The sequence below is a fragment of the Dreissena polymorpha genome, chromosome 2, assembly GCF_020536995.1.
Source record: "Dreissena polymorpha isolate Duluth1 chromosome 2, UMN_Dpol_1.0, whole genome shotgun sequence".
In the NCBI taxonomy this organism is placed as follows: domain Eukaryota; kingdom Metazoa; phylum Mollusca; class Bivalvia; order Myida; family Dreissenidae; genus Dreissena; species Dreissena polymorpha.
The window spans coordinates 67,867,749-67,895,201 of record NC_068356.1 but is presented as its reverse complement, the minus strand read 5'-3'; the positions used below and the strand labels follow the sequence as shown (position 1 = coordinate 67,895,201).

The window sequence follows — 27,453 nt, the reverse complement described above, 5'->3', positions numbered from 1 at the left end:
TTTTCAATATTTAGCATCAAATGGCGCATGCAAGTGCGTTTTTATGCCTGATACCTGACCTTATACACGTCTATTGCAGGCATATTCTGAATGACAAAAGTTGTGACAGACAGACAATCAATGGAGAAGTGATCTCTATATGTCGCAGTTTGTACTTTGTAGCAGGCGACACAACGATAGGGACCATGTGGGTTAAAATAACGTTCTTCTGAATTTTTTTCCCGCAATTCCGTTTTGGAAATTTGAAATTCGTTGGTTTGGAGTAGACATATTGAAATAAGATTTTTAGAAATATCGATTTACTTTGAGTTATTTCAATTAATTCAGGTATCTTGAGGTATCTTTAATTTTGTGATAATTAAGGACTATTGGATACCGGCACATTTGTTTCATGTCATACTTTCCTTTATATTAATAAAAAGAAGCAAAGGCTTAGATCATACCAACAATTTAAGATTCCCAGGTTTAATTACTCATGAATAAAGGGATTATCGTTATAAAAGAGATCAATCAATTAACAACATAATTGACACGTACACTACCGCGGGCGGGTGATGGCAAACAACAATACACGTGTCATAACCACGAAAGCGTGATTACCTTGCTTTGTGGTAAAGATATTTTCAAATATACGGGTATTGATATGGAAACAAAAATAAAAAAGGTCTTTTCCGAAATTTCCTTTTTGCCGAAAATATTTGGGCGGAAGCTGCCGCCCCTGCCGCCCCAGCTCCGACGCCTCTGCTTATAAGCAAAAATGTACAATTGAAAAATGACCTTCCCACAATTTGTAATGAATCACTGAATGGAATCTGAAATCTGGAAAATTATAACAGCATTTCTTCACACCCCACCACCAGTAACATAGTTTCTGGTTATAGCTAAAACCATATTGCAGCAAGCTTTAACACTTCACAAGTGTTATAAATTACTTACCAGCTCATTTTTCAAAGAAAAATCTTTGATTAACCAATGGAGTAAGTAAAATTAACACAATAACACAATAAACTATCGATTGCCAAAATCATTAGGTAAGCTTGATTAACTTTTCAATCTGTGCTCGATTAGCGGCTAAGTACCAGTAATAATATTAAAGGCAGACTACACAACACTTAACATAATGGTGGACTATTGTAACACGGCTACAGGACGTCTCAACAAAGCGAAAATCATCTCTTTCCCAAAAAGCCATATTATTAAAGTTCTTACTGAACATTTCCAAAGCATATTAACAATAATTCGTGTTATATTTTCAAGTTGCGTTGCTCAACTGGTTTTGTTCAAATCTATAAATTGTATCAATGGTGTGTGTAATTAAATGCTAAACTATGTATTGTTCGTAATAACAGGGACCTATACATAGGTCCCTGGTAATAAATATGTTTAAACTACGTAGAAAAGTACTAATACAATATGTTAAAAATTTTCAAAAAAGGTGACGTGAACGATGATTTTTTAAGATAACTATTTAACAACAATCATTAATGTATATTGGATTTGAAAAATATACATGGTGTCTATGATATGTGTAATACCAAGTGGTTATAATAGCAGAATGTAATATTTAAATTGTGTGAAGTATGCGAAAATTGATATTTGCGTTCACCTAGGTCTATATACGTAAATCGTATAGATAGATTTTGCTGATGCGGCAATAATATAAGTTTAAGCGCAAAAAGCAAAAAAGACACAAAAAATGCATAAAATGTATATGACACAACTTGTAAAAAGCTCTTACCGGTAATCGCCGTATGGTGGTCGCAAACCAGTTGGTGCGAAGAATGTAGAGAAAGCAAAACAATTTGTTTCAAAGAAAATTGTTTGATATTGTTTATTTTTATTACATTGAATTAATATTCAATATTTGGACGGACCGAGTTTATGCGAGCATTTCATAGTAACTCTAAACGTATCTTTCACGGAGAACCTGCATGATGTTGAAACTATGTATATATAAGATCTGTGAAAACATTGTTAAATTATAAGTACCAAAATAAAGTATTTTTTAAATATTCTGTGAGGTCTTAATTCTTGAGAGACAATATGAGTCGCGCTCTGAAAACACAGAGCAAAATGGACGTGCTTGAATTGTCGTCTCAGATTAGCACGTGCAGTCCGCACAGGCTAATAAGCGACGACACTTTACGCCTAAACTGGATTTCCGTCATAAAGCGTCCTCCTTTAAACGAAAATCAACAACAATTACCACTGGAACACTTTGCGCACATGCATTTAACCCCCTTTTCACATATCTCGACTAAAATGTTAAATGCCGACGTCCCACAACGTGATCAACTTGATGACGCGAACGCTCGCGCTCTTTCGTGGACTTAATGTCATGTTTGTATAAAAGCATCACTCTGTGAAAAGGGGGTTTATTGCATTAGCTTTTAGTGTCGTCCTAGATTAGTTTTTTGTAGTCCGCACAGGCTAATCAGTGATGACACTTTCCGCTTGTATTGTATTTTTTGTTTAAATGAAGACTCTTCTTTTGATTAAAGAATACTCGTCTTGACAGGCTAACCTCGGATGACACTTTACGCACATACATTAAGTCCCTTTGTCTCTGAGCGTGGCTTATATTGAAAGTGAAATAATGCAAATAAAAGAAAAAATGCAATAGTTATATAATATACATTTTATTTAAGAGCGTTGTTCACAATACTGATATATATTTGCACTAGTTGGTTTTATGGTATGTCAGCATCCATATCGTCACCCTTGTGTATGCAGTGCTGTTAAATAATATGCAATTATTAAGTAAAAGAAAATTCACATCACAGTTAGTCTTGGTTTGTTGACAATTCTTTGGCTATTTTACGTGTTGTTTTTTTTTTTGTTTCGCCGCTATTGAGGAGTTTTTTGTTTCTTGTTTTCGGGCCTAAAAAGTGTGGATTGAAACAATGCAATTTCATACCAATATCGAATAACATTAAAAAAACACCATTGCGTTGTTGTTAATCAGCATCGTTATTGCGCAATATCACACTTAGTTACCTATGGCACATTGCTTTTAATAGACAGACAGACAAGACAAGACAAGACAAGACAAGACAAGACAAGACAAGACAGACAGGACATACAGTTTATTTTGACTTGTACAATATTCACCGTCAACAACGGTAGGAACAAAGTTTTATACATATTTACAAATAAGTTACTTAGCTCACAAAGTGGCGTGAGTACAAATTAAATATAACCACAACAAAAACAGAAGAAAAAAAGAAAAAAGAATAAAGAGGATGAAATGAACTTCATAACATAATTCACGTTCAATACATAGCTGTACAATTAAATCGACAGTTAAAAAAATGCAACAGCATTTTTTCTGCAATACTTTCAATCTGTATTCCAAATACTTTATTTCCGTTTCCTTATGGTAATTGCGGTGTTTTACACATGAATATGTACCAATGTCGTTTCTTTTGTTTTCTCATATTGCCATATATAATAGGTTCATTTCCATCATCAATCCGTTGCTTTCATACAAACCAAATGTAAAATGTTTCTTCAAACGGTTTTCAGATTGTTTTTATACAGTATCATTTTATGAAAGTTCAGATACAACACACCAATTAATCGGTATTGCACTTTTGACATTTAACATAACGTTTATGAACAGTTTCATCTATACATCGATTTCTGTTTGTGTTCTAGATATTGACGTAAAAGTAGAACTCCCCTCCGTTAGTGTCATAGATATTGACGACTGGGGCGTTTTCTTCCTCTCCGATGTTTGGGCACATAATTTCATTTTGTATAAGTTATACACACGCTTGCTGCAAACAAACGAAATGAATATTAAAACGCCTTGCCCATTACATAAAATGATGAACAAATATACAAAAACTGAAATCTCCGTATACGTGTAGATGAAGCCAAAAATCCAAGAAAGGCCGGTCAACGTGGAAAGCTTTGCAAATATTGTCAAGTAATTGCGTTTTGATTCTGCCGAACTTTGAACAGCGGGGTTCCTTTTAATCTTGAAAATTACTATGCAAAACATGGCAAGATTCGATAGAATTATAAGAAGAACAGGGAGAGAAAAGGTATATCCCACCATTTCCAGCATAGAAATATAACAATTGCCATCTCCATAACCTACATCGGCATTGTTTGTATTGACGACGGTCACAGTAATGTTGATTGCTACAAACAGCAGAGATCCGACAAATGTGTATACAGTGTATACGCAGGTTTTCCAAACGTAGCTTTGTTTGAATGAAATAGCTTGCATGTTGGTGAACGCACGGAACATGTGCCAACAACAGACATTCATCCAGAAGATTACGAGAAGCCAGAAGAAATGCACGAGCGCCCCGATGAACTCACATGCCCAAGAAGGAACATGAGCATGTTGTTCTTTGCCAAACTGAAATAAAACCTGCGCGATTATCAGACTGATTGTTAGACCCATGTTGTTAATTCCTGGCTGTGTGCGTAGTTCATTGAACAAGAAATAGGTTACCAAGGTAATCAACAGACACGTAACTGAGATGATCATGCATGCAAGACTCAGTATGCCTGTCGCAGTCACGGGTTTGCGATCTGATGAACGATCAGTTTGCCTAGTCTTACTACCGTTAAAATATGTTTTATAAATTTCCCAACATACTTCAAACGTTTCGTTGGTTATCATGTGTTTTCCGTAATTAACGTATTTACGATCAATCATTGCGCCGTTTTTTAGTCTAAATGCGTTATTTTCAATGGGATTTATTTCAGTTAAATTTAAAACTACGAGTGGGCATTTGAATCTCGCAGTGAGAACAGTACTGGTGGTCGTGGCTTTGACTAATGGAGAATTAAATAAAGGTAAAGCTTCACTCAAGAGTATGCCAGAAACTGGATCGAACATCTTGATTTCGAATTCATTTGAGTCGTCTGATATGTAGAAATCTACGAATTCAAAATTGAATGTAACATTAAAACGGGATGATGTTGATGCTATAGCCATGCTTGTTTCGTCAAACTCAAGGGCCTTGTCCAATAAGGTAACGCTGTTCTTTGGGTTTGAACTTTTTTTCTGTAAATTCATTTCTATCCTCACAAGAAAATATTCGATTGTTTCTGGAGATGCCGCTACCGTAGATGTCCTTTCATTGCCCTTAATGGTTGGTACTGAATCAGGCATACGATTTGGTTGAGTGCTGGGTAGAGGTGTATACATTGTTGGTAGCAATGTTGATACATCAATCGGAATTCTGGGTACATCAGGTTGACATGTAGATACATCAGACGGAAATGAAGATAGAGCAGGTGTAAATGTAGCAACATCAGGTGGAAATGTGGTTTCATCAGATGTTAATGTTGGGGCATCAGGTTGAACTGTAGGTAAATCAGGTGGAAATGTGGTTATATCAAGTGAAAATATGGGAAGATCAGGTGGAAATGTGGATACATCAGGTGAAAATGTAGGAACATCAGGTGGAAATGGGGGTACATCAAATGGCAATTTAGGTACATCATTTGGAAATGTGGGTACATCAGCTGGAAATGTGGGTGGATTAGATAGAAATTTCAATACATCCGGTTGAAATGTGGGAACATCAGATGGGAATGTGGGTACATCAAGTGGGAATGTAGGAACATCAGGTGGAAATGGGGGTACATCAAATGGCAATTTAGGTACATCATTTGGAAATGTGGGCACATCAGCTGGAAATGTGGGTACATTAGATGGAAATTTCAATACATCAGTTTGAAATGTGGAAACATCAGATCGGAATGTGGGTACATCAGGTGGGAATGTAAGTGTATCAGGTGGAAATGTATGTGCAATTGATAATACAGATGGAGCGAGAATGTTCTCATTTAAATTGTAGAGTATTTTAAAACTGTATACAGCGTCATACAGTTCCCAAATCTGTAACATTTCTGTAACCTTGCTTTCTAGCAAAACCACCAATTCTCCAAGAAGGCTAATACCAAATGGTGTTTGGGGTGTGAATTTTAGATATAATTTAAATGACACCCCATCAAGCGTGTCCACTGCGTTCACACATTCGCTGCCATTGAATCGCTTTGGAAAGCGACAGAATATGTCTCGGCAGGTTTCCTGAAATACAAATATGAGAAAACATTAACCAATTGCATGCTGGAAATTTGTCGTCTGCTAAAATGTAGTCTGCTGAATTTCTAAAATTAGAATTTTATTGATTTTTTTCAAAGAATACTATCAGAATAGCAAACAGTTTGGATCCTGATGAGACGCCACGTTCTGTGGCGTCTCATCTGGATCCAAACTCTTTGCAAAGGCTTTCAAAATTCGGTTCCAGCACTGAAAGAGTTAATAGGAGCTCAACGCATACCTTGTAACACGGACTTAAAATCTGATACAACTACAAATTAATTCTAACAAGGAAGTGGTCAAACAAAATAATGCTCGTTTTAGAAATGTATTTCATGTGAATATGTATTATATAAACGAGAAAATTGCATGTTATGTCCTATAAGTAACATAATATACCTTTAACATAAAACGGATGCCCAAACAAGCTAGGTAATTAATATCAATCATTTTCCATTAGGAAAACTTTTAATATCTCACTGTTCGTGAAACCACGGTGTAAGTTGTATAGGACCAATGAGATTTAAAACGACTAAGCAATTCTAAGTACTGTCTCTCGGTACTTGTTTATGCGTTTACACTATATACAGTATCTAATATAACACGTACACCACTTAAGATCGTACTTTATATCAACAATAAAGTAAATGCATATATTTGGAACGTGCTCTATGAAAAAGGGATTGAATGCATGTGCGTGAAGTGCCATCCCAGATTTGCCTGTTCAGTCTGCACTGGCTAATCAGGGACGTTATTTTCCGCCTTTATGATATATTTCGTTTACTGAGAGTCTCTTCTTAGCAAAAATCCAGTTTAGGCGGAAAGTGTCGTTCCTGATCTGGGATAACACTTTACGCACATGCATTAAACCCTATTTTCACGGAGTACGGCTCATTTATTAAATGGTTTATTTATTACCTCATGTTCGTCGAAAACCTGTTCAGACGAGCAGCCGGTCGGCTGGGAAGTGGGCGGTTTCCTTATATCTGGTGTGAACGCTAACAACGAGGAAAACTCGGGAAATATGTGATGACTATCAAGAGCAGGAATAGTAGAGCAATAGTTTAAATCTATGATGAAGTTGTTGCACAGAAAACAGAACACATTCTTAAATTTTACGTTAAAAGTAGACGTGTAAGCTCCGCATGCCTTTTCTAACCAAGGGTCATATGTAATTTTGTTTCCAGTGGCATTGCATATGTCGATTTCGGCACCAAGGCATGAAGATGTATGCACTTCGTAGACTGGTTTCGGTTTGAATATAACATTGCATGTCTTTGTCAGCAAGATGGCTTTTATAAAGCCCTGGTTGTGGTTAGACGCTGCCAAAATAGAGGGCGCTTCGTTGGCGTCTGTGCACTGTACACTGGAATCCCAATATACTAAATTACCACCTTTGCCTGGGAAGGTACCATCTGTGACAGTCACGAAATTACATTGCGCACAATATTTGTTTGCGTAAGTGACATTTGTTATAGTGTCAAGGACGGGAACATGAATCTCCAACTTGTTTTCCGTCCTAATTTCACACAAAGAAATAACTTCTAAGCTGGATCCAGTTTTCGCATAGTAAGGATGGCACTTTGAACGCATGTAAAAGTGGTTCTCGGCTCGGAAAAATCTGCCTTCTTTTCGCATCTGGGCCCTCTCACATGCAAAATAGTTTGCATCTGTGGAAGAATATAATACACAAAATTGAAATAATTATTATTTGTTTAACTGGTTTTCATGCATTTCGACATGTAGCCGGTTCACTTTAAGTCACATATCATTTACTGTTTACCATTTTGATGATACACATATCCCTTACACTGTTTTCCTACCTAACCAGTACGCGGTTGTTATTAGAATGTATCCAAGGATTTCATTGCACTCCATACGACTGGAAAATGTTATTAGAAAATATGGAGATACTAATTGCATTCACCGACTCTACGAATGAAGAGGTTACCACGAGGTACCCTAAAATGCCCCATCCTAAAACATTTAAATGATTTCTCAAATTTGTTTTCTTGATAGTTTTTATGTTATATTTAAATTACTTATTAAGCGTTACACTTTCGCAATGATATATGCAATTGTATAATCGTTAAAAAGACAGAAACTTAAAATATCGATTCTAACTATACCTTCTTTATTTGGAGATTTATAAGACATTACTCAAACATTTTTTTACGAATAGAGTTTCACTTAATGTCAGGGCGCAATACACAATTGTAATCAAAATCTATTATTCTAACGGTAGAAAAACAAAAAATACAATGTAATTGGTCAGAGTATGAGGTGCAATATAAAATGCAGAAAGCAATCCTAAAGTAACTAACAAACCATTTTATAAAAATATTTATTAAAAACTGAAAGATAACAAAAATGAACAATTAAAAATTAAACACAATATCGAAAATAATATTATTGGCTATATTTGCTAGATTCACGAGTGTGAATGTTCAGAACAAGAGAAATCTCTTAGCAGAGGTTGATGTGAATTTATTGATCATTTTAAACGTCTTTATTCTTAGAAACGACAAGGAGAACATTATTTTCTTTATAATAATAATACTTGCACAAAATTACATTCCGCCCTCTTCCCCCTCTCATCCATCTTTTGATTTTTTACAGAGTGACAGTTAAACAACTGATTCATTGTGTTGTCCAAAATCAACTTCAGAATTTAGAATTTACCTTCAAAATTTACTTGGTCTAAAATATTCGGGCAACACGTTCCCTTCTTGGCACAGGAAGCGACGTCACAAGAACATTCTCTGCAGCATTGCGCGGGTGGAATTTCCGGCCAATGGAACTGCAAGCCGTTAACAAATGTCTGAACAAGCTCACTGTTTGTTTCGTTGATCTCTTTTCCGCACGATATGTAATTATCGCACATTGCTGATTGCACGAACGCCATAATGGCTATCTCCGTCACGTTAAACGCACCCGGTGATGACGTAACGAGATGAACGCAGACGTTCAAAAGTGTAAGATGAAGTCCGTACCTCATTGCGTTGTTTTTCCGTTACATATACATATAATTAAGCGTTAAACACCACTTCAGCTTGTTAATGCATCATTATTGCAAATAACGACACAGATTTCAAAAATGCACCATCTTGCATAATTTTGCCCAATCTTTAAATATGATCGAAACGGGTGTGACATGCTCATAAATCTGTTATCACCACCCCAGCTTTACCGGTGTTTCTGAGTTGTTTCTATATGGCCGCACAATTAATCTTTTTTATGAAAACTGTCACGTAAGTGATTCTCACCTTTTACTCAATCCAATGGATTCGCATACGTATACTTATTGTTTTGGTACGAAGCTTCTTGACATGTGCAATTCACTCTTACTGAGACTAGCTAACGGCAGATAAAGCAAGTATAGATTGGGCGATTTTTCATTCATGAAATCACGAGGTTTTAGTTTCATTGATTGAAATCATCATCATCATCATCATCATCATCATCATCATCATCATCATCATCATCATCATCATCATCATCATCATCATCATCATCATCATCATCATCATCATCATCATCATCATCATCATCATCATTATCATCGTGATCTTCATCATCATGATAATTAGAAAAACTTGAACCATCATATCCCGAATAAAATCATAATACTAGTATTTATTTCGTTATGTGTCCTCTACTGTGTACATTGTGAATTACACCATTTTAATAGGGTATGTCTGTCACCATAATAATAACTTTAAACTGTCCCAAGGGAAAGACCCTCGATAATATTGTAAAAATTTAGGTCTAACCCGTTTTCATTATGTATGTACGGACCTAAAGTATACATTTGTATCAATGTCATGCTTTTGGAAACAACACATTTTTAAAGTAAAGTTCAATGCCGTAATAACTGAAAGTTTGTTGACGCTTATAAATAATGTTATGGTTTCAAGTTCGAACATTTAGATACATAGAAATATTTTTATAAGTCAGTGTCCGATACTATAAAGACCTTCTTAAAAAGGCATATTGCAACAAAGTCATGATAATCCTCTGTTTGTGGGCACAATTTTCGCGTATGCTAGTAAAAACCACTTAGTAATGAATTTAATGCTTCAATCTATGTTTGCAATGAATGTGAAACGCTCTCGTATGTTCAAAATTTAATATTCTGTAGGGATATATATCATATTATAGTCAGCATGCATGCCTTTGTACCTAAATAAAGCAAATGTAACCATCCAATGACCTTTAGCAACCATCTTTCATGCTTTATGTCCGTCATCCGATTGTAAAAACACCTACGGAATATGTCAACGGATCAACGCAAATGGGAAGAATTTTGATAAATTGCAACTGTACGAAAATTAAGAGTAATTTATTATTTTGTGAAAAAAATCTGGATGTCCGAAAAACAGCGTTATAACATATCATAATAAGAGCTAAAAAGGGTGTCCGATACCTTAGAATAATTACTGGAAATTGCGTTTGGACTACAAGCATGCTAAATGCGCAGCAATAAAGAATAATTGCATGAAATTTAAATTTGGTTTGCAATCGTTTATACACGTGTGTATATCGTGCACTAGTATTGCAACTTAGTTGCAATTTAAATACACACACGCTTTACTTTATATCGCGACATACATCTCCCACGTTGTAGAAGCATATCGGTCGTCTTTCTGTCAAAATGCTGCCTATCTGTTCATTCGTCGCTGCCTCTATGTCATAAACAAGAAAATTGGATGCTCGGAATTCACAAAGCAGGTAAGAATATCTTAAATTAAAACCCGTAAACACATTTGTGCATAAAAAGAGGTGGTCCATGAGTTGAAGCATATATCCAGTTACAGGTTCACAGTATTCCGCAGGTCCAAACACTAATCACAAACTATATCGAAGATGGAATGATGACGAGAGTGGTGAAACAATCGTGCATACATGCCACTTTGATGACTTTTTAACATTTCTTTTCCGTAATATGTCAAATATCAAATGTCATTGATATAATGTTTATGATCAAATCTTTACGTTCAATGTACGCTATATAGTAATTTTCATCAATTTTACTTAAAAATGCCTACTTTCGCGTTCGTTGGCACGGAAAGCCTCTCGATCGGCTCTTTTTTTCTGTAGAATTTTCTGGGAATTTTCAAAATGTACGATCCGTTGCGCCACCTCGGAAGTAGCATTTGCTAATTTATTAATGCATCGCAAAAATGAGGTGGCACCAGTGATTACCGTTAACGGCCGCAATGATCACAGGCGGTTAGCGTGTGGCTATGATATTACTTAGTGAAAACATCATTTTAAATGATAAATTATCATATTATAACAAAAATTAAATTTTATGAAAAAAAAATTCACTATCAAATATATATATATATAACAAGGTATGCAACTCAAATCACCCCAAAACGGGGTGCATAGCTTTGAACAGCCATATCTTCATTAATAGTGCAGCGATTTTCACGATCTCGGTCTTATTCAACGCAGAAATGAATTTCCTTTCTGGAAATGTATATGTCTTGCAATATTTTTACAAATGCTGGGTCAACTTTTAAGAAATAACACGATACACAACTCGCATGATCCAGTTGACAATGATCATGCAATGATCTTGTACTAGTGTAATACGGTCAGTACTGCTGTTCATGTATTTTAGTGAATTTTGTTCGTATATTGTGTATGTATTACAGCAATGTTCAATTATGATTATTATATCCAAACTTTGACTTTTGACATGATACAATTATTTCACACTTTTTTACACACATATACAATGTATAACCTTTAAATATCTATGTGAGCATGTTAATAATAATCTTAAAAAGGTAACATATGTTTTGAACAAATGTAAATGTAAAATCAAACCCTACACTTTTAGCCGCCGTGTGTTATTTTAACCCATTCATGCCTAGCGTCCTGAAAACAGGACATTGCAAACAGCGTAAACCCAGATGAGACGCCGCATGATGCGGCGTCTCATCTGGGTGTACACTGTTTGCTTAAAGGAATTTCTGTAAGAATTGTCTAAATATAGAAATAAATATACTAAACATCCCTAATTTTGGAAATAAATTGATCCAACTTAGAAGGATGGGAGAGTCCACTAGGCATTAATGGGTTAAATAATGAATACTTTTGAATATACTCTACACATTCGCATGATTTCACTAACAAGGAAATCTTCAAATACTTTGACTATATCTGACTGAATAATTACTTAATGAATGTTTCAAAATTGACACCAATGCATTGTACTCAACTATAAATGTGTATTCTTGTGAAGTATTGGTTAAGTGATAGTTATCCGGTCGATATAAAAATGATATTAAATAATAAAGCACTCATGCAGAACAATTGAAACAGCACTTAAATATACCATTTGAAACCATGTAACGTTACATGCAACTTTAATAAGACCTCGCCTATTTTGCAACGTGGAGAAACATTGTTATTACATGCGCATACTATATATTATGTGTTGATTTGTAAAACATATTTCATCCTCGTGTCAACGTTGTTTGCCGTTAACAAAGTAGAAGGTATATGGAGCATATTATCAGTCCATAAGAAGCATCATATGTTTGGTGCTCCGCATCGATCACTAAATGTCACGGTGTCGTCCTGGTATATTGTAAGCTATTCCTTTTACCCAAAACTAATAAGTCTTCCATGTAAAGATAGGTTTAAAGGTACACACGTTTATATACTTGACCATTTTTCTTAACGTCTCAAAACACATAACACACGGTCTGTGGTAACACAAAATATCACCGATTTTCTTTTCATTTCAAATGCCGCAATCGTAGCTATATTGATTGATGTTGTCCTTTAAAAAAACAGCGCAGCGGTACGTAAACCTTCATCTAGTGCTTTACTTTTTTGAAAGCCCTACTACTCTGGGGGTACAAGCGAAGGTGACACATTTACAATAATTGAAAATCATACGCCTTTTCAAAACTATTTAAAGGAAACTACAATTGGTACATTAAAGGTCATCAGTGTTTGTACCTATGTATTCGATGGACATTTCCAATCCAAAGTTTTGGAGATCCTGTTAAGAAATACTGAATGAAACTAGTTGTTAGTCGGTCTTCAAAAAAGCGAGTTTTTCTGCTAATTTACATCAGGTAAAAACAATACTGTCTTTAATCTATGGAATGATATATTGTATCAGGGACCTCTAATCTTGTGTCAATATGCGAATATTAATGTGATACAAGTTCATTTAACCATAAAATGTAATTATATCTAGCGATTAGCTAAGTGCCGAATATTTACTTGATGACATTTAAAGGGGCATTTCCAAAGATGTTGACATCTATTGAAGTTTGTCATTAAATGCTTTATATTGATAAATGAAAACATTGGATCTAAAAAGCTCCAGTAAAAACAAGAATAAAATTAAAGAAAGAAAAAAAAGTATGATGTATTTTATACTTTATATAAGCAATCCTCTATGAAAATGTATATCTTTATCCCTACTGGATATGAAACTGAGTAATCATAGTAGTGTCACTAAATATAACGACAACAACAGAACTCTAAAAATTATTCAATCGTATTGCGTTGCAACGCTTTATAATTTTGAGGGTTTTAAATCGTCAAAAGATGCAAATAATGGATATTTAAGAGCATGGTTAATGTTCAGTATTACTGTTTCATAACGAATATGCTAACTACAACGAAAACGGTCCCTTTAACGTACAAGAAAGTCCGTTTCCAGACACTTTCACGATCGATACGTGCTTGTTAGAGATTCATGGACATTTGTGGATTTTTTTTGTTTAAAGGATATATATCTCCTTAACAAAAAAAACATGAGCCGGTGAAAGTGTCATCTTTCATCAGCCTGTGTGGACTGCAAGGCTAATCTCGGACGCCACGATCGCACATGTACTTAATCACATACCGACACATTTACTTAACTTTACTCGTATTTGCTGCAGAACTAAAATTATGTCATTTTTTCTACATAGCTTTTCAATTAAAAAGTACAGCTGTTTATTTTTTATTAATACTTCTTTTGAATGTCTTTTATTTATTTATCAGCGTTTAATCTTTTTTGACACAAACAATCGTATACACTCGCATTAAGATTCGTGTTCCTTGTTGCGAGCTGATACGGCTGAATTCGTCCCTATTTTTTGGTTGTATATTACAGCTGTCTCACCAGGAAACTTTTGAAACAATTTAAGATTTTTTCGAGCACACAAGGAAGTTTTGCTAAATCAGATGCGAGATTTTTACTGTTTAACACCGGTTGATACACATATATAAAACATAGCGGTGTTACATTTCTTTCCGCACCTTATGTGATATTTAAAATAACCACACTGACGAGATGAGAATGCAGTTGCTTCGTGGAATATAATGAGACTAAGATTATCAGAAAGTTGTAAATGAATAGTGTGTGGTTTGTATGGATATGGATGTTTTCAACCTGTTTCTACCTGTGTTAAGACTGGATGAATATACCAAAGTAACATGCAGGCACTGAAATGTGTTTTAGTAGGTGATGGGTGAGAACATTTTATTCTTCGTTATAGTATAACCTTTGAATATATTTAAATGTTTGCGTTTAGTGTAATATACATACCGATTAACATAGAGTGAATTATGTGCTGTTAAAGTTGTATTGAATGTTCATTTTAAGGATAACTAATGATTATAATTTCGTTCCAGTTTGTAATTAACCAATCGTTCTCACATTTGGTGCGGAATGATACATTTTATACAAGGCTAGATAAATGCTTACCGTTTTAAAGGGACCGTCAACCGCGATTGACGAACAAAGAAAAGTTCTTAAATACTGTATTTTTTACAATTATTAGTTTATATTGATTAAAATATCACGATTGGTATATTGCATTACTTTGGCAAAGTTGTTAAGTGTTAATATTTTCAGTATATTCAGTAATAAATTTTACTGGGTACGGGTGCAGGTACCTGTTAACCAGTTAACTTTAAATAACCAAGTAGATTGATCATCATCGTTACGTGGTAAACCCAGGAATGCATATTTGTTCATGCGTAGCGAATTGAATATATAAAATGATCAATCTTCTAACGTTATTTGTAGTGTGTATATCGTTATGTCACCTATTTTCGCGATGTACATTGATCTCACATCCCGAAACTTTATAACCGAATAAACTGAAAATATGAACTTTTTCAATGAATGTATTATACCAGTCGTGAAATTTTAATTAATATAAACTAATACTTGTAAAACATACGGTATTTTAGATTTAAAATAGTTTTGGAAATGATGAGCAAATTGAATTCATTATATGATCGCTGTTGGCATTTCAGTCCTGTTTATGTAGACAAAAAGAATATAACAATATCGATTTTTTTTCTATGGTATTGTATTTTATAACCTTTGTAAAGTGTAAACATTGTAAACATATATATGTACTGTCATATATTGTAAATACACTTTATCCAAAAATTGCTAAATGAACATGAATACTCAAATGTCTGAAAAATCCTTATGACATAAAGTTATGTCAACGAATGTCGCGATGGTTGGAAGTTGAATGTCGCTATGGTTGGTAGAATGCCTTTGTAATACGTAAATGAATGCTCGAGGATCTGTTATGCTGAAATATTGCGTTGAAATAAAAGTTAAATTGAGGTTAATAAAGAAACTTATTTATTTTAGGAATGTTGGAAAGACATCTTTGATGAAGACTTACAAGGAAAAATGCTTTCCAGAGACCAACATCCCCACTGTGTAAGTACTGACCGCCAAGTTAGGGATTGGCAATTTCATCGTCTTACCGATTCAAAGCCGGTCAGTTATATGCATATATTATAAAATGAACATTAAAACACAACTGTTACATATCACAAACTTGTTTAAAGATTCGAACGTGAGAGAACATACTCGCATGGTAATGGATGATTAACCAAATCAACTACACGTGTTTTGTAAATTTATGATTCCATGTGTCATGATACTTGATATGACTTGAACATTGTACAAGCTTCACTTTCGATTGCGTACATAGAGGTCATTAAGGTCATCCCGATGTAGAGGCAAGAGAGTATGTAAATGATTCATTATAGTTATTAAACTGCCCTTTCCCACGTTAAAAATAAAAATGATTACAATTTTGTTTATGTTTAGTTTATTTGATAATGCAGTAGGCAGTAAGCACACGAGTATACATGAAATGAAATGTCACATACAATATTAAAAAAAAACAGTCACAGGTCATTCGAATCATAAACATCAAAAATTTATCGGTACATTGTAAAGAAAAGTATTAGGTATTTTAAATAAGACCATATACAGCGAGAGGCTGTGCATAAATATATACAAAAGTCCTACCCTAATCATAATATGTATTATAAGTATTTCATATTTCCTATGCTTTAAAAATTAACCTAGCTAAATTTTTAACAATATTGCTATTTTTAGAGGTCAATAAATCTATAAAATTTAACATATTTGGTCTTACGTTATACCATAGTTTTAAATAAGCTTTTCTTACATCAGTATATACATTCAAGTATTATTGCTATGTTGCAATTTGAAATAATTATACAGGTATCAAATTGGGTGGTAGGAGAGTAAGGTTTATACGTCTTATACACGAAGAACAAAAATAGCAATGCAGTAAAGCATGTACTTAAGCGAATGACTTTTAAACCAATGAGGAAAATTACAACCGCACATGTTTTTATGTTGTTGACAGTGTGGAGGTTTACAATTTCGGGCTTGTGTAGATCGACTTTTTAAAGGGGCCGTCCAACAGATTGATAAATTGACAAAATTAAAAAAAGTTGTTTCAGATTCGCAAATGTTCGTTTTTGTTATGATATTTTTGAGGAAATGGTAATACTGACCATTTACCATGCTCTTAAATATCCATTATTATGATTATATGCATCTTTTGACGATATAAAAACCTGAAAATTATAAAGCGTCGTGCGACGCGAAAGGATTGAATAATTTGGTAAGTTCTGTTGTTGTAGTTATATTTTGGGAAACTACGAGGATTGCTTATATAGGTAAAAAATACACCCGCATTAAGGATGAGCATGGATGGTCGTGTGGTCTAGGCGGGAGACTTTTTACTCCAGGAATCCAGGGGTCAGTGGTTCGAGCCCTGTTGAGAGTTACTTTTTTCCTTTTTTAAATTGTATTCTTGTGTTTTTTATACTGGATATTTTTTAGGTCAAATGTTTAAATTTATCAATATAAAGCATTTAATAACATGCTTCAATACATGCCAAAATCTGTTGGACGGCCCCTTTAAGAAAGCCAACGTTAGTATCTATGTTTAACCGATACAGTAGGATAAATGTAGTCTGTTCTTAAGACGCATTTATTCAAGTTGTTGTAAATGCCCATCTTAGTTGACCAAAACACAAGTATTATATGATTCTTTGAACACTATTATTTCATCAAACTTAAATAGTTAAAAAAAACACATTTAACGTTCATGTGTATAAACAGACTGATCGAGTTACATGACGATTTAATAATTTTTCCGGGAAAGTTTTCAACCATCTTTAATAAAAGAAATCGCGTCGTATAGTTTAAAAAAAGTCACAATCACAATTATCAAATATACATCGTTTGCGAATCATGGAAATGGGGTTTTAACTACATGTACGTTTAGTATGGCGTTATTTCGGACAATGAACTGGGGAGATCAAAAGCCTGTTGTTCTATATGATTCATATGCGTATTGCGAGTTTTTCACTCATGTGGTGAATAAATGTTCAGCCACTTTACATAGCAATCGAAAACTAATTCGTGTCGGAAGTTTTCAAGTCATTGTACTAGTACACAGGAAATTATTCATGCCATTTCTCACAGTTCGTTTTATACCTGCCATTTTTTGAATGATTCCGTTTTAATTGTTAACGCTCTGACATATGAATGGTGACATCGAGAGAAGCACTTGATTTTTTTGTATCTCTTTACTATTACGTTTTGGATATGATATTTATGTAAATGTATTTATTTCTGTACTTATAGTGCTGTCATTTATCTTATAAAACTTGTATTTTTAATTCACAAATGGGCATGTATTATACATTTAATTTATTAGGCGGATGAGGTTCATCAAGTACCATTTTAATAGACCGATTCTTATTACGATAAGACGAACAAGCAACAATCGTACACCAACTAGCTGAAGTGCGGTCATCGTCTGACTAATAATGCAGTAGCATACATTATGGTAATCAACCGGTTTGAAAACATGAGAAACTCCTTGACTAGTACGACATTATTTTCGTTTATTCAAATCGTGTGACATTCAACCAGTTTGTCGACACGTGAAAGTTTTTTACCGTGATGTCATGACTACGCTAAGGCTTATGTAAATCATGTGGGGTTCAACCGTTTTGAAAGCATGACGAAGATCTTAACCATTTATCGCGGTCTTCTTTTGGCGCTTTGCAAATCTTGAAGGGTTTTAAAGGTCTGAAGACATGGCAAAGTCTTAAACCAGCAAATCACGGTCTTACTTTAGCGATATGAACATATTTAGTGGTTAAACGGTTTGAAGGCATGGACTTGTTCGTCAGCATTTTCACCGTTTAAATCAGTCTGATCAACGTTAATACATAACATTATAGGATTAATTGTTTCTTGCACCTAAGTAGAGTCCTTAATTATAATGTCTGAGTCTTATTAAACTGTAGAGACATTCTAGGAGGTAAATTTATTAAGGCGAGTGACCAATCAATTATACAATCAGGGGCGTACCTAGGCATACGGCAGTACGTCCGTGCGTATAATTCAGTTTCAAACTTAAAAAAGAAAACTCTTGAAATTCGAAAAATGCAATAAAAAGTGAGGGCTAAGGGGGTTAGGGGTATACTTATGTAACAAGCAAACAAGACGTCCAGTTTTAGAAAATAACAGCGTGTACAAAACACAAGACAGTCTTAACTCCAAACATACGAAGAAAAGTCTTTTTTCTCTGATGAGGGGTAGTAATGACTAATGACTGTGTAGACTTTACTCGTTCAACGACTGTGTTATCGCCCTTCAATTTTTTAGGAACCAATATTCGGACGCTGGTACCAGATTATGTTTACATGGCGCACATTTTCAAAATGTCGGCGAACGCTCCGTTTAATCCAGATGTTTTAGAGATAGCGTCAGCGAAACATGTTTATTAGATGATACTCAGAAGCTAGCTCTTTTGGCAGATAAGTGGGAAAATGTTCACAGATTTACATTTTCCTTACGGCAAGTCGATTTACGAGTTAAATAAAAGTTTATTATGCTCGCTCCAGACTCAGCGAGCATGCTGTTGTTTCATTCAAAGAGCGTGTCTTTAACAGTTTAATAGAAAACGAATTTAATTTTCTGTTTACCATTTACTCCAAACTAAATCAGTTTCAACAGAACATAATGACAGGCTTAGTTTTTGGCGCACGTCTCACCAGGTTTGACGACTCGTCTAAACAAATACACACTCCGTGGCCGTGGCACTACATTTTTACAGAGTCGCAACAATAACACGGACATGGGAAAGGTGTCCATGGAAAACATGTTAAATCCAATAAATTTCTTTTATTGAAGATATTGAGGAATAAATGGCCAAATGTCGCTGAAAGATAAAAACAAAACGCTCCTTCTGTAATGAAATCCAAAATTTTCTGGGAAGCAAGAGTCAGACATTTCCTCATATTTACATACTCATTCCCTCGCAGTCATAGACTTCTTGATTTAAAGCCTTGACACTCAAACTTAATAGATTAGTGTCAAAAGTACATTTGCAGTTGGCAATATTTATTAAAATATTTATTTAAAAAAAAAATAAGCTAAAATTCGAGGATAAACATTGCCGAAATGTGCCTGAAAAGCAACACCTAATTACACCTTTTGCAAAGAAATTTCCAAAATGTTCTAGGGGAGGACCCCATACTCCCGCCAGCAATGGATTTGAACACCCTCGTACACCTATGAAACTACGGATCCATTCTCCCTCGCAATATGGTTTCTTGATTTTTATGCATTGACACTTAAACTTAGCGAATAAATTGTGGTCGAAAGTATATTTGTTGAGGACAAAGTTTAATAAAATATTTCCTTTTATCGGTCATTTTCAAGCAACAAATTGATGAAATAAACTTCCAAAACGTGGCTGAAAGATAACACCAAATTGCACCATCTGCAATGAATTTTCCAAAATTTTCTTGGGGGAGACCCCCCAAACCTCCCCAGCAGCAGGGGGAGATCCCCTCCCGCACCTACCCCCACTCGCAGCTCGTTCGTGCGTATAGCCGAAATAGCCTCAGGAACGCCCCTGACAATACTTATATAAAGTTTCAAATAATTAAAGCTTCGGTCACCACCTGAGAGTGGTAAATGCAAAGCATTGGCTTAAAGTAGTTTAAATTAAATAGTGTTCAACCTCCTTTTTCTGTAGTTTTAACACGATTACATATAATTTTTCGAAACCAGGTTTGACTCAATCAAGGTAACCATGCAGGTGGACGAAAAGAACTACGATCTTACGGTGTATGATACGGCCGGCCAAGAAGCGTACGATAGGCTACGACCTTTGACGTACCCACAAACGGTACGTGACCAGGAAAAATATGTCCTTACTTTTTTCGATTTAGAATGTGTTTTCAAACTTGTTTGCCAGGATAGCGCTGCATATTAATACATAGTAATTGTTGACACATCTGGGCATAAGAGAGTAAATATTTTACATCACGCATTCATTATTTACACTTAAACCTTTGTTATAAGTTTTATCTTATTATTTGAAATATAAAAACAGCACTGGTGATCACAAGACATTTTAACACAACAAACGCACTTGAGAGTGTGGTACATGTATTTTTACAAGGAAGCTTCCACTTGTCAACATTTCATTCAAGCGTCATAACAGAGATTATATAAATGAACCAGTATTATGTATAGAAATGACATGAGGACCATCTCATTGTTGTTGTCGGCTCAGGTACTACTTACAAGTACCCGGGTACTCTTAAATAAATTACTAAGTACAAGGTACGTTAAATAACATAGAACGTACCCGGGAATATGAACCGATGCCTTTATGCGGATTTTCCGTACCAAGGGTTCATTGTTAAGAGTACTCGAAAAACTTTTAAGTTGTATCTGAGCCAACAACAACACAGTTGATCCTCTACGTGTTTGTGCTGTGTTTTCAGGATGTGTTCCTAATGTGTTTCTCCTTGGTATCCAGAGCCTCGTATGAGAATGTCAGACTCAAGGTAAAATAAACGAATACATTTACAATAGAGTCCCGTTCTGGGGAAAACTGGGCTAAATTCATGTGGGTTAAGTGTCGTCCGCGATTAGTCTGTGCAGGCGTTTTGTATTTATAGTTTACACATGTAAAGTGCTCAATTTCAACTGCGTCTTTCTTCATCACGTGACTTATTGGACACACACAAAACCCCTGTGTTACCAAAATCGATGCACGACGATTACGTATAGCGACTATATAACCGTAAAGCATGAAAGTACTTTGTATCCAGTAAGTCCGCCTTATATCGCAATGTATGTTAACCAATTAAATGCTGTGTACATAATCAGCCTTATGTATGTTTTAATTATTCAAAATCAATTCTAGTGATTTATTTCAGTGGTTGCCTGAACTTAAACACCATTGCCGGGACGTCCCTATAGTCTTAGTGGGCACGAAACTGGACATGCGTGACGAGAACAGTACGAAAGACGATGCACTAATGAATGGGGATCGCGATGAAAATATAGCAGGGAAAACGATCAGCTCACAACAAGGCGATTCGCTTAAGAAAGATGTTGGCGCCCTTTTTTACGTTGAATGTTCCGCCAAAACGCAGACGTCAACCAGAGACGTGTTTGAAAGTGCAATCAGGGCCGTTATAACCCCCTCTAAGCGGAAACGGAGGGAATTTGGTTGTGCGCTTGTGTGATGTCGACTTCAGTTGCGTGATGTGTACATTGTTATACACTTTCGTAATCTATTGTTATGAGTGTTACACGCGAAAAGAGAAATTGTTAGGACTTTTCCGACAATGTACACAATGCTGTGAATTACATACAGTTTACGAGGAATCGTTTGGATTTTCAAGCATTTTAAAAATGTAGTGTTGTGCATAACATATTACATATTTCCCGAAGGTCCGACTATAAATCTATTTAATTATATACACCTTTAAAATTTTGTCAGGTCATAACGCTGCCTTATATCTCGTTGTTGAACTGAAGTCATGGTTACGGTCAATAACAGGCAAGCCTCCCGTAAGTCACATGATATTTTTGTAGGTTGCGTGACGTGTGATAGTGATTTTGGCTGGCGCACTTATTAGAGTCTTTTGATTATATATACATATATGAAACCGGAAGCATTATCGCAAATGATTCGATTTCATTTATATCTTACAAATAAGCACTGCTTTCGAAATACATGTATATGTGTGACTTAATTTTCTTAATTTCTCTTTCCTGGCATAAACGTGTATGATTTTCCTTTCTGCGCATTATGTTTCAATTCATTATTTAGATAGTATTATATAACCTGCGTTGATATTCGTATTTACGTATGTTTATGTTATCGTTGAAATTAAAATTGCTTGTGTGGGCATATACGAGACTGTTTTTACATGTATGTTTATTGTAACAATAATAAAATAGTACAATATTCCGGAACTGCTCACTCTGTTTAGCGACTGACACTCGGCGTTTTAATTGAAATCATTGAATATCAATCCAAATGTACAGTGACAATGTTTTTTAGAGGGCATGCCATACTTTAAAAGTATGAATAAAAAGGGGCCTTTTCACAGATTTAGGCATGTTTTGAAGTTTGTCATAAAATGCTTTATATTGATAAATGTAAACATTAGATATAAAAAGCTCCAGTAAAAAAAATCTAGAATAAAATAAAAAAAATAAAAAAAGGTAACCCTAAGCAGGGCTCGAACCACTGACCCCTGGAGTCCTGGAGTAAAAGTAGTACCCACTTAGACCACTCGGCCATCCGTCCGGACACAACATTAGATATATGTAATACTTTATATAAGCAATCCTCGTAGTTTCACAGACTATAACGATAACAACAGAACTCTCCAAATTATTAATTCGTTTCGCGTTGCAACGCTTTATATTTTTCGGGATTTTGAATCGTCACAAGATGCATAATAATGGTTATTTTAGAGCATGGTAAATGTTCAGTATTATTGTTTCCTCACAAATATCATAACTAAAACGAAAATTTGCGAATCTGAAACAACTTTTTTCAATGTTGTCAATTTACCCAAACGTGAAAAGGCCCCTTTAAGGGCACAAAATCCCCATACGGTACTGTAACCAGACACAGCATCAGCTGTCTTCAAGTCACACAGTATTAATTATGTTCGAATACTAGACCATTTAACTCGCCAGATCTTAATGGAAATCGAATTATTGACATTTTGTTTTGGATGAAAATTCTTTGTAAAATGACAGTATTTAAAGCTGCTGATCCAAAAGCTAAGTTATTGAGGGATATTTGTATTGTTTTCAATATGCCAGCATGTGGCAAGACATTGTAATGATTAAATGTTGTAAATCTGGCTTACATTCCATCCAATTATTACTTTGCGGCTGCCACCTATCTGATTTATCTTGGCAGAATCCACAATTATGGTGTCACTGTGATAGCCGAATGCCCCAAAAGTGTGATTTTGACCTTCAAAATATGGGACAATGTTAACGTTTTATCTATCTATTGTTGAGTAGAAATCTCGATCTTGTATATTAATATGTGCATTTTCGATGATAATATTATTAATATTTACACCGTGCACCATATAAGAAAAAGAAGGACAACAACTCCATAATTACATGTATACTGCACAATAAAATAATATATTGTTATTGGGCACTATAAATAAAATAGTGAACTGGAAAAATAAACTACCGGTATTAAAACACTGACAGGGTTATAGTTATGACAATCTGTACACAATGGTCTCTTTAGGTTTATGAAGTTTCATCTTTAATTGCAAGAAAATTAAAAAGTGCACTCAACAAATTAACTAAGGGAAACTACTTTGAAAATATTGAAGAAAAGGTTATGGTACTTAAACTCTGTATTCCTTTTTAAGCACTGGATTAGTGTATGGAGTTTCATTTGAATCCATTCAATTTGTTCTAAGTTATCTTTTTCATACACATTTCAAAATGTGTGTATGTAGTATACAAAAAATTAAACTCAAAAGATTTAATAGAAAGAGTTTTGGTATTTGTACCCAGTGCATTTGCTATCAATACTCTCACGTCCTCTATGTATGAAGTCTATTTTTCCCAGTCAATAGTTATCAATGTATGCTTGTCACATAAAAACTAACAAATGGCAATACATCTGTACATGCTGCAGAGTGTGTTTGCGTCCTTAACAACAGTATTTCCTTTTATACTTTTAAAGACTTCTAACATGGTATGCATTTGAATGTCTTCGATACTTGCTGTGATTCTTCACAAAATAATAGACTGTACAAAATGGACAAGTGGCCATAACTCAAAATCACTGATAAGCGAGTTGTTACTATTGCACTCTTCAATGCCGCTCTAATGTCCTTTTATTAATTGACAAAGATGTTTCTTAAATACCTTTAACACTACAGAAATTATTCCTTGCTAATAAAATATACGAAAAGAAATAACTATTTGAATCCTGACGAGAGTATTGTAATTCTTGAACTATGAACTTTCTCTTAATGCCATGTATCATTTTATGAAGTGTTTTTTTAATTCCTGCATTCTATGCACCACTATAGAAACAGACTGCATGTTATAATCAAAGATAAATCATGAACAAATACTGATAGAAGAAATTTAGTTGTTGCACTACAACCTCCTCTCAATGCCCTCTTCAAATGTACACATTCTATTGTAAATACCTTCAATACTGAAGAGTTCTGGTCCGCACAAGAAAATTGACCTTCAATACTAAATAGATCTGGACTGAACGAGAAAATTGACCTTCAATACTACAGAATTCTGGTCCGAACAAGAAAATTGACCCTCAATACTAAAGAGTTCTGGTCCGAACAAGAAAATTGACAAAAACTCTGTAAATCCTGATGAGCTGGTTATTTGTCTTGAACTTTTCACTACCCTTTTTGTCTCCTATCATTATATGAAGTTTTATTCGAACCCCTTCAATACTTCTCGATTTATGGTCCGCACAAGAAGCGGGACAGAATGACGAAAGGAAGTACAAATGGAAGGACGGACGAATTAAGCGACTACCCGGATTTAGCATGTGTTCGTTTGCATGCGTGTGCTTTGTACGTGTATGTTTGTATGTTAAAATAAATTAGTATAGCATCCGATCATGCGCTTGATAGACTGTCTGAACTGCGATACGTAATTATTTGGTTACGCAATAGTATATACTACTTTATGGCATTTAATTTAACGGTTTTACTGTGCTCGTTTAGTGTAAAATATTTGTAATTGAGATAATGCGTGAAAATGAACTCTCTTAGCAGCACGGAACGGTAAAAAGAAGACGAATGTATCACATACTAAAGCAATAATCGGGAAATGGCCTATACTCTTATACTTATATATTACTATTACATGATAATATGCATCCTTTGGATGCATCTTTATTTCCTTTCCGATTTGTTTCACATAAAACAACATTGTAAGTTCCGGATCATATGCAACACCCAGTAAATGAATAGGTTACGTGCTCTGTCGACAAGGACGGATAAAACAATAACAGCTGCTAGCAGTATATAATATGCGTATAAAGTACAACACAACAAGAAAGCGAAAAGTAAGTGTATGGTAGTAAGGGGAGCACTGTTCTTCCCAAAAATATATTTGTTATCGATTTAATTTCTACGAAGAAGTGTGTTTTTTTATATATAAAACTCACAACAAAGGGTCGACAATCAATACAAATATACTGCAATTTTGCCATGACAAAATACACATGTACATTTATAAATCTTTTGTATCGTAATTATCGAAATAACAATCTATAGGAAAGAGGTCGAAGAACAGCGTGTATTGCTTTTAGTCATACCTTGAAAAGAATACAGACAAAATCCGGTATTGGCACAGTACGTATTCATCAGTATGATGTACATTATACAATGTCCTAGCAGAGGGCCATGGTAGCATAATTGTCGGTAATATTGCATGCGTAGCTAAGAAATAGTACATCTTTATACTCTTGTTTTGTGCGAAGCTTGGAAAAGCATGGCTGATGGTTCTGAATTCAATGAAGGTCTTGAAACAAATCTTGATTTCATCGGGGACATTTATGACGCGTTAATGGAACATGATGGAAGTTCCTCTGAAGAGCAGCAAAATCCGGATCAGCCATTTACTATGTTGTATATATAGTAAAGGCTTAGAATAATATAACGGCGAGGCTTGCCGAGCCGTTATTTTATTCGTGCCGAGCATGGTATATTACAAAACGATAAGACAGTAACCTGTTTTTCTGTTTATCATACCACATTTTCCTAAAAATCTGCAAAACAATCCATTTTTTATATTTAAAATGTACTGATCCCCGCTGATTTTGCTGATCCGGCTTTTACACGTTGACATACCATGTAGGTCACAATATACTAAATGTTTTTCCTATATGATTCAATGTAAAAGCGACAACTTTAAGCGAAAATAAATGCAACATTTTGCACATGGAGACCCCCATAACCATACCTTTTCTTAAAGGGCATTCTAAGCTGAATCGATTTAAGCAATAAAAAAGATATGTCATGTTCAAACCAAAAAAGAGTTTTACACAAATCAAAATCGACTGTTTTTGCACCTTCTTTTTTTCGGCCGTTTTCTAGTGGATTGTAACCTTTTTCAGTTCCATTTTTTACTTAAATCTCTAACTTTATCATATTTCAGGGATTAAGTAGTGAACACCTATGCTTACCCCATCAATATCACCAAACGATTTAACCAGAACAACAGACTAAAGAGTAAAACATGTTTTCGAGTAAAATATGATGTTTTTTTAGAGAGTATAGCTAAATGACTCAATTATTTAGTATATTGTAACCTGCAGCAACGGCGTTCGAAAAGACGACACGAATAATCGCTTATTTCCAACATCGTATAGAGAGAACAAAGTTGTTTGCACTACGAATGGGAAGAGTACACCCGTTTTAATTATAAACGTCTTGAATTGAAGATCAGGAATGGACTGCAGCGACAAATTTAATCGAAGAACACACACTTCACCGAATAATCGGGATAGGGCCTATACTCTTATTCAGATATAATTATACAAAATTGTGTCTTGTTCTGTGAAAGCTGGTCATAATGCATGTGCGTAAAGGGTTGTCCCAGATTAGCCTGTGCAGTCCGCACAGGCTAATCAGGGACGACACTTTCCGCCTAAACTTGATTTTCGATAAGGAGGGACTTCCTTGAAACTAAAAATACCATTAAA

The 27,453-nt window shown here is 34.8% G+C and overlaps 3 protein-coding genes across 4 annotated transcripts in view; 1 reads left to right on the top strand and 2 right to left on the bottom strand.

The window, feature by feature from the left end:
- Positions 1-1,072, bottom strand: part of LOC127867459 (uncharacterized) — a 41,415-nt gene extending 40,343 nt beyond the window's left edge. Inside the window, exon 1 of the mRNA XM_052408618.1 lies at positions 937-1,072. The gene's annotated coding sequence lies outside the window, so the exon portion shown is untranslated. The remainder of the gene's footprint in view (positions 1-936) is intronic.
- Positions 1,073-3,424: 2,352 nt separating this feature from the next.
- LOC127869789 (adhesion G-protein coupled receptor G2-like) lies at positions 3,425-9,184 on the bottom strand. Its single transcript, XM_052412451.1, has 3 exons — positions 8,753-9,184; positions 6,989-7,740; positions 3,425-6,058 (listed from the first exon to the last, which is right to left on the bottom strand). Exons 1-3 carry the CDS (start codon positions 9,066-9,068, stop codon positions 3,629-3,631), a joined length of 3,498 nt encoding a protein of 1,165 aa, XP_052268411.1. The 5' UTR covers positions 9,069-9,184; the 3' UTR covers positions 3,425-3,628.
- A 5,060-nt stretch (positions 9,185-14,244) lies between these two features.
- LOC127867448 (ras-related C3 botulinum toxin substrate 2-like) lies at positions 14,245-22,686 on the top strand. Of its 2 annotated transcripts, none has more exons than XM_052408605.1 (5): positions 14,245-14,555; positions 15,708-15,779; positions 20,484-20,601; positions 21,206-21,268; positions 21,644-22,686. In XM_052408605.1, the coding sequence occupies exons 1-5, from the start codon at positions 14,542-14,544 to the stop codon at positions 21,953-21,955; spliced, it is 579 nt and encodes a 192-aa protein (XP_052264565.1). In that variant the 5' UTR covers positions 14,245-14,541; the 3' UTR covers positions 21,956-22,686. The 2 variants fall into 2 exon arrangements, with proteins under 2 accessions (XP_052264565.1, XP_052264564.1); XM_052408604.1 differs by having other exon boundaries at positions 14,245-14,562.
- The last annotated feature ends 4,767 nt before the right edge of the window (positions 22,687-27,453 follow it).

What these genes read in the sequence shown, in the direction of transcription:
- LOC127869789 (XM_052412451.1), bottom strand. Translation starts at nt 9,068, where the DNA reads ATGAGGTACGGACTTCATCTTACACTTTTGAACGTCTGCGTTCATCTC. An exon ending in AGACCAAGTAAATTTTGAAG is followed by an intron (nt 7,741 to 8,752) that starts GTAAATTCTAAA and finishes ATTCTTCCACAG; the next exon opens with ATGCAAACTATTTTGCATGT. An exon ending in AGGTTTTCGACGAACATGAG is followed by an intron (nt 6,059 to 6,988) that starts GTAATAAATAAA and finishes TTTGTATTTCAG; the next exon opens with GAAACCTGCCGAGACATATT.
- LOC127867448 (XM_052408604.1), top strand. Translation starts at nt 14,528, where the DNA reads ATGCAGGCACTGAAATGTGTTTTAGTAGGTGATGG. An exon ending in GAGACCAACATCCCCACTGT is followed by an intron (nt 15,780 to 20,483) that starts GTAAGTACTGAC and finishes TTTCGAAACCAG; the next exon opens with GTTTGACTCAATCAAGGTAA. An exon ending in ATGAGAATGTCAGACTCAAG is followed by an intron (nt 21,269 to 21,643) that starts GTAAAATAAACG and finishes GATTTATTTCAG; the next exon opens with TGGTTGCCTGAACTTAAACA.